The sequence below is a fragment of the Mus caroli genome, chromosome 17 (assembly GCF_900094665.2).
Source record: "Mus caroli chromosome 17, CAROLI_EIJ_v1.1, whole genome shotgun sequence".
In the NCBI taxonomy this organism is placed as follows: domain Eukaryota; kingdom Metazoa; phylum Chordata; class Mammalia; order Rodentia; family Muridae; genus Mus; species Mus caroli.
In genome coordinates this window covers 452,607-464,467 of record NC_034586.1, presented here as the reverse complement: position 1 = coordinate 464,467, position 11,861 = coordinate 452,607, and the positions used below count along the sequence as shown (strand labels likewise).

At 40.0% G+C, this 11,861-nt stretch overlaps 1 protein-coding gene across 1 annotated transcript in view; it reads left to right on the top strand.

The window, feature by feature from the left end:
* The window catches only part of Tfb1m (transcription factor B1, mitochondrial), a 38,880-nt gene that overhangs the window by 1,914 nt on the left and 25,105 nt on the right, over positions 1–11,861 (top strand). Inside the window, exons 2-3 of the mRNA XM_021186124.2 lie at positions 1,296–1,447; positions 10,491–10,599. Coding sequence (XP_021041783.1) covers positions 1,296–1,447; positions 10,491–10,599 — 261 coding nt within the window. The remainder of the gene's footprint in view (positions 1–1,295; positions 1,448–10,490; positions 10,600–11,861) is intronic.

Sequence of the window (11,861 nt, the reverse complement as noted above, 5' to 3'; positions counted from 1 at the left end):
GGGGGGGACCAGAGTGAAAGCAAATAAAGGTGCTTGTCCTAGAGAACTCAGGTGGAGCAGTGTGGGGGGGGGGGGACCAGAGTGAAAGCAAATAAAGGTGCTTGTCCTAGAGAACTCAGGTGGAGCAGGGTTGAAACCCAGACTTAGGGGTTGACACCTCGTCTTTGTCTGGTTGCACTTAAGCGTTCCTGCAAAGTTTAAGAATGAAACCACTGCCCCACCTGTTGCTGCTTTCCATTTTTAAACTGAGTTCAGAATTCCCTGGCTTAATACATGACTCTGATGCCCTCTGAGAGACCAGTTGGTAACTGGTAACCAAACAATGATTTGGTTTTAGAATCCCCACCTTGGTTCAAGGTCCTCTCCAGCCATTTGCTTTTCTTTATGACATTGTACAAATTAAACAGTAGACAAGGACAGTGTGCAGTTCAGATAAATTATATTAGAGTGGTAGCTGCAGGAATTAGGTTAGAGCATGTATGTACCAAGACGCATAGCTGTCTAGGGCTGCTGATTTCCTCACTGTAGCTGTACAATACAATACTGTTTGGAAATATGTAAGCAGCATTTTGCCTTTAAGTTTACCTAGATAGATAATAACCAACTGGGACTGTACAGTGACAAGAAGTGCTAGTATGTATTTAGTAACAAAATTTCCACCATCCCAGGAGGTGTGAGTTTTAATATCGTGCAGTTAATAAAGCAGTGCATTGTGCTTTTCCAGAGCGATGGTTTAGTTACAGTGCTGCTTTTATGTGTGTGTGATTTCTTAGGTTCTGCCAACTTAAACTGAACAATTAGTAATTCCATCTTCACATGAGCATTTGCAAAGAATTTTAAATTTCTGGTAGTAAATCCAAACTTTTTTTTCTGGAAATGATGAAGAATTCAAATTTCAGAGTCTACTGATGTGGGAACTTATCGTGGTTGCCATTCTGACCTCCAAATCACCAGAGGTGAGATGGGGACTTACTGCATCCTCCTCTTTGATCCATGCCTGTGAGGATGGCAGAGTACAGGTGCAAGGAGTCCTGCACCTGCAAGGGCTGTAATGAAGTGCTGCATGGTCAGCCAGCAGGGCTTGGGCTGGTTGGTGAGGTAGTTAAGGAAATTGTCGGGATAATCCTCTTCAGTTAAGGAACTGGTGCAGTACAGCGGTATACGATATTGATAACTAGTATGTATTGGTTTCAAGTGAGAGCTAAAAATCAAGAGTGGCCATTGAGAATTCTTAGGAAGTTTACCGTGATAATAAAAGTAACTCAAACTTCTTTTTTGGTTTCTTTTAAACTTAGACAAAATTGTAAGGAAAGCTGGCAGTCTGGCAGATGTTTATGTTTATGAAGTGGGTCCTGGGCCCGGGGGAATCACAAGATCCATCCTCAATGCCAACATTGCTGAGCTGCTGGTGGTTGAAAAGGACACTCGGTTTATTCCAGGGTTACAGGTGAGATGCATAAAACGTGTCTTTTTTTCAACAGGCATAAACCAGGTGAAGTCTTGGGCCATGATTCTAAAGTCCCCATGTTGACCAAGGACTGGGCAGGCAGTCCATCACACTGCAGCTCTCCAGGTCCTCGCTCAGGGCTTAGGGTTGTGTAGTCTACAGAAGTCCAGAAAGCTGCATTTGTGCAGGAGTCCCCAAAAGGGTTGTTGCTCACAGCTTGAGCAAAAGCGCTTGCCACGTGGATGCTAAATAAACTAACCATTTCTAAGCCATGCATATCAGGGCTCGGGTCTTTAGAAAGCAATAAGAATACATGCAACTGTCAATAGCAGTAACCAGTTGTCACGGTAATAGTGACCAATTGGCATGACTTTGGAGAACTTTACTTAGGCTCCAGAAAGCATTTCCCCACACAAAACACTAAGAAGATAAATGCTAGAGCCTCATCAAGAGGAATTAGTTGGTTGAGTTTAAGCATTTTTTTAACAAGAGAATTTTTTTGTCTGAAGAAAGAAGTTGCACCAGGACTGTAGGAGTTTGAGTGACATTTCTGGGTGCAGTGTTAGACACATGGGCGCTGTGGATGCTTCACCTTGACAGAGAGAGAGCAATGGAGTAAGTGTCTTCACGCTGCCTGTCACTGGCTATTAGTAGAGAATAGGCTTGTTTTGATTGTTCCAGGGACAATGTAAAACAAGGACTTGGAGATTAAAAAGGGCTGGTTTAAGGGTTTGAAGGAAGGGGATGTTGAAATTTTTAAAACATTGCAAACCCTAAGATGGACTATATCAGATATCTTGTACAGAAATTCCTCATAAAACACACATGATGACTGAGTGGCCTTTGATTCCTGTATAATTCTAAAACTTTAAGAAAGCCCTGAGCTTTGGGCACATATGAGTAGCATTTTATTTTGTGACTATAACAGAAAGGTAAAACTATCCATGTCCTTCCACTTGAAAAAAAGGCAAATTGTTTTATTAAAACTAATATACATCTAAACTAGCTTCATCTAGTTTTCCTCTGTTAAATAATTGCATTATATGGAATTGTATCTAGTTGCCCGTTAGATTTCATTTCAGATTGCTGACTTAATTTTGGGGGTGATACATGACTAATATTCCTGAACACATACGATATTTAATAGTGTGAGGTGTTTTGTTTAGGAAGCACATCCCAGTTGTCAGAGGAATAAGAATATTGTTGGTTTTGGTGAGATTGTGTGATGACAAAGAGAAGCTGATGGAGGCTGTGTCATTCTCCTTGTTTGTTCTTTCAGTTCAGTGGATACAGACTCTCTCACCCTTCAAAGGGGCTTTTTAATCTCCCCATCTATGATACCCATCTTTCCCATTAATCAGAGAGTGAATAAAATCTATATTAATCTCCATATTTATATAGTCTCCTCTGTTCATTAAACTAAAGCTGTCTGAAGACCAGCTATTAAAAGAGCAACCACCACCCTTGTCTTGTCACCCAGCACCATCCCTGGAGTCCCTGCCTCCTGACCCTCTGCCTTGTTAGATCTGTGCTCTTTTTGGTGCCTGTCCTGTCCCTGTGCAATGTAAGTAACACATGAATAAAGATCTGGGTCTTTATTTCTCAGTATCTCTACTACAAAGCAGGCATTCAGCAGTGTCTCATGTGGGAGATAAAATGCTCATTGACTGTTGTGTATGTATCTTAGCATGCTGACTAAATGTGTCCTTTGATAGTAAAAGTAAATAGTAACATTATCAGGAAGTTTTTTACTGCTTTTTGTCTAAATATCAAAGCTAATCCAAGATAAATCACAGGGAATATACATTTGATTTCTTAGCAATACCACAAGCAGCAAAAGGAATTCTTAGTGTCTTCCTTGCAGGAAAGGAACTTGTCTTAAGAAGAAATGACGGGTACTAAATGATCAAACAGGCTGCTTTTTCCTGTAAAGAATGTTTCAGTGTGTAAAGCTGTGCTCTGTTAGATGTCCTGAATTCATCATGAAATTGACTAAAAGCAGAAATAGGTGATCTGTTTTAAGGATTCCATTTTAGTGGTTCCTAAGCTAATAAAATTACTTTTTAAGGAAAGTGTAATAATTTATAAAGTATCTTCTGGCTGGAAGTATGTCATTTGCAGCTTAATTCAGTTGTTACAGAATAATCATGAGGCTGCTGTAGGGGAACACAGTACCTGATGATAGCGTGTAGTGTCCCTTTTATGTGTTGGGAGGGTAGGACACATGTTCAGTGTGTGAAAGCAGCACAGGTAGATTTTATGGTAAGGGACATCCATGCTCACCCCTGGATACAGGATTGACTTAGACTGTGTGACTTGTGTGTGCCTGTTGGTGGAAAATCCTATGTATTCTGTCTTGTTTTACTCATAGCATTGGTACTAGTATTTACTGAGTGCCCAACACTTGGTAAGCATTCAGTGAATCATGGGATTGTTACTACAATTTAGTGAGTGCCTGACACTTGGTAAGCATTCAGTGAATCTTTTTGGTTTTCCAGACAGGGTTTCTCTGCATTGCCCCGGCTGTCTTGGAACTCAGTCTGTAGACCAGGCTGGCCTCAAACTCAGCAATCTGCCTGCCTCTGCCTCCTGAGTGCTGGGATTAGAGGCATGCACCACCATGCCTGGCTTTATTGAATGTTTGTGAACATCACGCTATTGTCCCCATGTCTTGAGCACCTGTGGTGATTAAGAGTTGATCCTGCTAAACCCAACAGATTGGCTTCTGTTAATGTTGTACTGCACCGCTCAGCTGTGCATTGCCCTGCCAATGCTTTGTGGTCATTTCCTTTGCTTGCTTTTTTTGTGACTGAGGGAATTCTCTATGCCCTGGAGTAAAGAGATTTTATAATGGGTGTCTCAGGAAACTTGAAACCTCAATAGATTTTCTCCCATTCGTGAACTGGAAATAAGGTGAGAAATGTCTCTTCTGGCAAGGAGTCTAGATTCTTCTTCAGTTTTTGTCTCAGACATTAGTAATTATGATGATAGCTGAATTTCTGAAGCATTCACCAGTAACTTCTTTGCTTTCCAGTTTCATTGACATTGAATTGAGACGTAAAGGAGATACTCAAGTTACTGATCTTGCCACTGTTCTCACACTGACTATGTTAACTAGCATCATTGTGAGAACTTGTTCCTTGCAAGGCGTGGTTTCCCTCTCCCTTTGCCTGTCCCTGACACCTGATTAGCATTCCTGTAAGGAAGATTTTTATCCTCTTATTTAGCATTATAAATGACTATAGTAATCCTGTATGTACTTTTTAGTTAATGTATGTGTCTTTTTCTCATAATTTTTACACATGTTATGTTTATCAGCAGTTTTCTCTGTTGCTATAATATTCCACTGTGAATATCTCTGTTTTGTAAATATTAACCTTTTGATGGACTTTCTTAATATTTGCATAGCAAGCTATTTACATATTATCAGGCAACCTTTTTTGTAAATGCATGCCTTTCTTTCTCCTCACTAAAGACCTTTGTTCTGCCTATGGGCTTTTGTCCTAGGGCTCCTTCTCCAGCCCAGGAAGTGTTTCTGTCTATTTTGCTAAGGGATGCTGTTTTCTTTTCTTTCTTTTTTTTTCTTCCCTCTTCTTTTTTTTTTTTTTTTTTTTTNTTTTGCAATCAATGAGCATTGAACTTGGGGGAAAGGGAGGGGAGAAGCTTTTCCTGGGGTTATTGAAATGTTTTTCTTTTTAATGTGTTAATATGGTGAATTGTAATTTTTTTAATATTAGCCCAACTGTACTGGCTAGTTTTGTGTCAACTTGACCCAGATGGAGTTATCACAGAGAAAGGAGCTTCAGTTGAGGAAATGCCTCCATGAGATCCAACTGTAAGGCATTTTCTCAATTAGTGATCAGGGGTAAAGGCCCCTTGTGGGTGGGACCATCTCTGAGCTGGTAGTCTTGGTTCTGTAAGAGAGCAGACTGAGCAAGCCAGGGGAAGCAAGCCAGTAAAGAACATCCCTCCATGGCCTCTGCATCAGCTCCTGCTTTCTGACCTGCTTGAGTTCAAGTCTCGACTTCCTTTGGTGATGGAAGTGTAAGCCGAATAAACCCCTTTCCTCCCCAACTTGCTTCTTGGTCATGATGTTTGTGCAGGAATAGAAACCCAGACTAAGACACCCAACCATATATAAAATCTATAGTAATGCCACCTCTCCTTTCAATGATACAGGTCATTTATGCATACCTATTTATTTTTCTAATTGACTTGCTTATAGATTAGTTGACTTTATTGATCTCTAAAATACAGCTATACTTTCATTGACTTTTCTGTTTTCAGTGGTGTTGACTTGTGCTCTGGAATCTCATTTTACCCTGGGTTCATTTGTTGTTTTCTCTGTAGCTGCCGTAAGGCAGTCACTGAAGTGTTGACTTGAAGCTTTTCTGCTCTCATAGATTGATGCTATAAATTTCTTCTTTGTCAGAAAACCACAAATTTTGATGTGTCATGTTTTTTCTTTAATTCTATTAAAAGTAATTTTTATTCCCTTTTCTGTTTGTTTCATCCACTAGCAACTAGAATAATATAGCTAATGTTTATGAGGAGTTGGCCAGTGAATACTTTGCTTTACTTTAGAGATACTAGAGTTATAGAAAAATTTCAGAAGAAATTCAAAATGACCATTTAACCTCTGTTCTCCTTTTGATTGGTAGTTGACTTGTGGGCCATTTAGAAATGTGCCATTTAGTTTGCATTTTTCCATATATTTTTAAATTTTGATTTCATTGTAAAAAAAATACACTTGTGTAGTGTACAATGGCAAATTTATTCAAAATTATTTTATAGTGTATAACACAGAATTAGTATTTTGTATGTACAAATGCCTGAAAATTATTTGTGTGTGTTTACTTATTGGTGTAAGGAAGGAGAGTATGGTGTCTAATACTGCACTTAGTATAAGAAGCTCAAGGACTCATCTCAACCAATAGGTTATGTGTTTTATTTGTGGAATCGAGAGACACAAAGGAAATCATTGACTATGTTAGTATGGCATTGGGCTTTTTGGGATAGGTGTGGAGGAAAGTTCCAGGGGTTGCAAAAATCAAATGACTGCTGTGCAAATCTGAGATGTGCCCCTTACTAGCCTTCTCCCTGTTGTTGAAGCTGCTCTATTTTTGTCTTTCCCTTGCCTACCACGAGAGTCATATTTACCTTTCACCTGTTGGGCAGGAGCCAGTAGATGGATGGATGGACGGACAGTTCCTATAATATCTCCCTTCCTGTCCCTTTATAAAGTGTTAAAGTGTTCCCTTATAAAAAGTCATTTTGACAGGTGGCAGAAAAGTCTGCTTTTCATTATAATTTAATTATAGAGATAATGAAATGTTGTAATGTTTTTCTCTGTAGTGCAGTTTTGGGAAGGAAGATCGCCTTTCTATTAGTTTGGCTACTTTAAATCAACGTGTAAGTTATCCTAGTGCATCACAGGACAGAAATCCTCAAGGAAGCAAAGCATTACAGCCATGCCTTAGTCCACGTGAGTCACAGTGTAGAGATGAGTGCAGAAGCAGGTCTGTGGTAGCAGCAGTTACTAGGGGGAGAAAAGTCATCCTGTAGTAAGTGCTCGACACCTCCATGACCCCTGTTCAGTACCTCAGGTCATCGGGGAAACTGCTTCACTTCTGCAAGCTTCTTCCTAAAGGAGTGTGCTTGCCAACACACGATAGTGTGAACACTGTATAAGGAAAGTTACTTAAATCCCACAGTTCTGTGGGATATACCTGTTATTCTTATATACCTGTGATTCTTCTCATGTTTGCTTTAGATTTCTACCTAGTCCTTCTGCTAGTATTTATTCCAGCAGTATTTGGGCTCCATTCCATGACAAACTAGAATGAAGATAATTAATAATTAGCTCACAGAGTGTTGACTGCTCTGAACTCCTTACCATGCGAAGGTGGCATGAAGCACACCAAAGAGCTATCTGATATGGTTCTTTATGTTCTCAAGGAAATTTTAATTTCTGCCTTACTTCCAAGAATTGCCTGAGTTCTTTCCTCATCAAATTAAGTTGCCAAAAAGCCACCTAGGGAGATTATAGTTACAGCCCTGGAAAAACACTTTCATGGCTTTGAATTCTCAGAGGAAAGAATGCATCTGCATATGCTACCTGGCCTTAAAGACGTGGTTATCTGGTTATTAAAGGCATGGCCATTATATTGTTTCATGTACAAGAAGAAATCTTTTCTCTCTTGGGGACTTGGTATAATTACTTCTAACACGGAGTAAGAATTGTATCTGCCATTATGCACGCCGAGAGCTAACAGTTCTTCTGATAGTGTTAGTAGCAGTCATTTTTACATGTACTTCTCCTTCTTATGATTTGGCTTTTTACGTTTTTTAGCCATAGTGAAATCCTTTACTCAAAGCCATTTCACGTTCCATTTTAGAAGAGTATATTGAAAATTAACATTAAAACAATAGAACAGCTTGAGAGTAGCTGTGCAGATACTCACCTGTTAGCATGCTGGGCTGTGCTCTGAACTCCTCATGTTGTCTCCAGGTTCTAAAGTGTAACACTCGGGGCTGTTCTGGAAGTGTAATAGTGACTCACACACACACACAGTAGTAGTATCTGATGAGAACAGTTTTCCCTTATCTCTGGTTGGGTACAGGGAATCTGTATGTGCTGTTGCTGAGTATTATTTTAGATGTTTAAAAGGTCGTTTTCTATAATCATGATACCAGTTCAATTGGGTTAGCATATCCCAACCCCGTAATTGCCTTAGGCTTCACTCCAGCTTTTTCCTTCTGCCGTGGCCAGTTGAACATGGGAAGCTGAGGCTACATGGTTGTCAAGGAGGAAACTGACCTTCTACAATGTAAATTTGATTTACTTGACTGAGTGTTAAATCTGACTGAGAGTCCAAAAGAAATAGACTAGGAATACAGCTTTGTATTGGGGAGGAAGGGGAAGAAGATTGCTATTTTTGTCAGCTTTAGTGTGCAGTTGTGTGAGAATATGGAAAACATTAACATTTCAAACAGTTATCAGAACACTTCAATTAATACCAAAGAGGCAAGTTTACATTGTTTTGCTTTATTCCCAATTACTAATTACTTAATTACTTTTTATACATTGACAATGTATAATGAAAGCTCTTCGTTCTGCCTCTTTGTTTTTTGATATGTTAATTTGTTTTGTTTTAATTATGTGAAGCATAATTACAGAAAAAACTTAGCCCTTTCCATTATTGGTAAATGTTATCATTAAATTCACTGTGTATACAGATATCAAACAGCCCATAAGAACACTCTCAGTTTAAGTATCTTGAAATTACTGTGTTTTCTAAAACAGATTATCTGATTTAAAATAATTCCTGAGTATATTAATGTCAGGCATATGCAATTATTTTGACAAACCATATCAAATTAACTGATCAAAATTAAAATGTTCACCCTTTTCCTAATACAGGCATTTCAGATATGTACCTCAAATTATTATTTTTGTATAATCTTGCCTCATTTTTTACTGAGATAAATTCCTGTACCCCACAAATTTTGGGAACAAACATATACAGTAGTTTTCATCTTCATGAAAAGCTCAATACTGTCTAGTATCCACATACTCTTTTGCTTAGTAAATGCATGTTAAACACCTGCTGTGCACTGCTGTCACTGTAGACACTCTTAAGGAGGCAAGAAACAGATCTTCCCCCAAAAAACACAGTTGTCAGAGAGAAAGAAACCTACAAGTATGCGGCTGCCAGAGCATACTCAGTGCTATCAGGAACTGTGGGCAAGCCACAGTGAGCAAAGGGAGAAGCAATCGCGGTGTCACCTGGCTCCTTGGGGCTCCTTGCTGCCATAGGATAAACACAGAGGGACATCAGTCCACAAGTCGTGTGCCTTACTTCAGGGTCTCCCCTCCAGCTTTTGTGAGGCCTCTTTTAACCATCCATCAGTTTTTGAAATGGACAAAAGGAAAGTGTTAGGGGAAATATCTTTATTGACATGAGGGACAAAGAGCAGAGACAGAATTCTCCAGGAACTTGTTGGCCATCCCTACTTGGTCCTAGACTGTCCCTCAGATCTCAGCATGGAAGCAGGGTACTCTGAGCACAGAACTGAGACAATGGAGAGGGTCTCAGTTTCCACGCAGTCTGCCTCAGCAGTGCTGATGCTCACTGATGGTCAGTCCTACAATTTAAGCAAGAATAGCAAGAAGAAAGGTTTGTAGTGGATGCAGGATTTCACACCCCGTTCGACTCAATCTTGGGGCTCATTTGAACTAAGGCCAGCTTTTAGTATATGATGTTAAGGACTGAAACTAAGGAGAGTACAAAGAAAAGAGGTTTTGTTGTTTAGTTTGGTTTGGTGGAGCTAGGGTAGAACACACAGATTTTCGTATGCTGACAAGTATTCAACCTTAGAGCTAAGTCCCACATCCTTACTCTTGTCTTTTGTGCTAAGGAAGGCTGAAGGAAAAGGAAACATGATCAAAACCAGAGATAGGCTGAGAGGTAACGGCTGCGAAGATACGTAGGGTTATTCCCAGGTTGACACGCCTGTGATTCAGGGAAGTAAGGATGCTGGGGACAAGGAGGGTCCCAGCATGTCACAGGCCGCCTGGCCTGGCAAGGACTTCCTACCTAGTTTGTGTTGACTCAGAGATTACATTAAAAGTTTGGTTGCAAGCAGAATCGTTTGTGTACATTTAATGTTTACAGGCTGAGTTGAATTAGCTCATTTTCATGCACTTTACTCTGAATCCTCAGTATCTTACAGTAAGGTCTCTTAGTGTTATGATAACTCTTCTAGATAGAAGTCAAAGTTATGGGAAATCCCATGCAGGAACACAAGTCATTCTGACTGTCAGAATAAGGACTGCTTAGGAGCTGTGGCAGTATTCTCTACTACCTAACCCCTCGCTATGTTACCAGGAACACTGGCTTCATTGGCCAGTGCCGTGTCCGTTCATCAGTGCTCACACAGCATTCAACTTTCCCACCCATAAATGCTGGGCAGGGCTAGGATTTTTAGCTTTGCTGTCCTGAAGTTTATGAGCTCATTGTATTGACCTTTTTTAAACTAGATGCTCTCTGATGCAGCACCTGGAAAACTCCGAATTGTTCATGGAGATGTGCTGACATACAAGATAGAGAAAGCTTTTCCAGACAACATTAGAAGACAGTGGGAAGATGGTAAGTGCCTTTGGTTTGGGAGTAGGTGGTTGGAAAGGTCGTTATTTTGTTTTTTTGGGGTGTGTGTGTGTATACTTGGTCATTCATGTCACAGATATTTCTATCAGCTATTGCATATCTATTATAATAAGGTGCTTTTGTTCATATATTTCTATTAAAATTACCTGAACAAAATTAAATGCTATGCATTGTAATTTTTTTCTGCTTTCGTACTTTCTTCCAAAATATGATTAGTTTTTCTGATTTATATTTCTAAGACAGTCTCACACTGTAACTGAGGGTGGCCCAGAACTCCTCATGTAGCCCAGGCTGATCTTGAACTTGAGACCCCTCCTGTGTTAGCCTCACAAGTGCTGGCACTGCAGGTGTACACTACCATACCTGGTCGAGCTTTTCCTAATTCTAATATCCTTGTCTTATATCTTCAAGTTTTAGTTTATGTGCAAATAAACTTTGTTTTTATGATGCCACACAAACTATTGTTACTATTTTTCAAATGTTGTAAAGCAGGCCACCCACAGACCTTGACAGTGACTCTGACTAGCCAAGGCACTGTTTCTTCAAGGACAGACATTTACTGACTACCTGCAGTGTCCAGCTCTTAGGAAATCAGATAATATAGGACATATGGATTACTAACAGAAACTCTCAGAGTAAGTGGAAGAGGGATTTTGACAGATCTAGTCACTCCTGTGTCTCTGGCCTCCCAGGGTCAGGCTCCTTCAGAGTAGCTTGTGTTGATAGTCTCTGCCTTCAAACTGACCCTCTGGGCACAGAGCTGCAGTTCTGTCACTGGCCCAGCCATGTTAGGCTCACAGCCACTGTCTGCATCTGTCATGCAATTGGTTGTCCTATATCACTTGAAGACTCCTGTGCACAGGGTTGGAGATTATCAGAATCCACCATTCTCCTCAGTGTTTGGGAACTTTTCTCACTTTTCTTTGCCAGTGGTTTGAAGGTTTGGTGTTTGTGGTTTTTGTTTTATTTCTGTTTAACTCCTAGTTTGTTTGTTTGAGTCTGAGACTTTCTTTGGGACATCTTCCCATGCAAAGGATTACTCTATCCCTCTAGTTTTATTTCTCACCTAAATATTTCTCTTTTTTTTTATTAAATATTTTCTTTATATACATTTCAAATGCTATCCCGACAGTTCCCTATACCCTCCCCCCACCCCACCCCCTACCCACCCACTCCCACTTCTTGGCCCTGGCATTCCCCTGTACTGGGGCATATAAAGTTTGCAATACCAAGGGGCCTCTCTT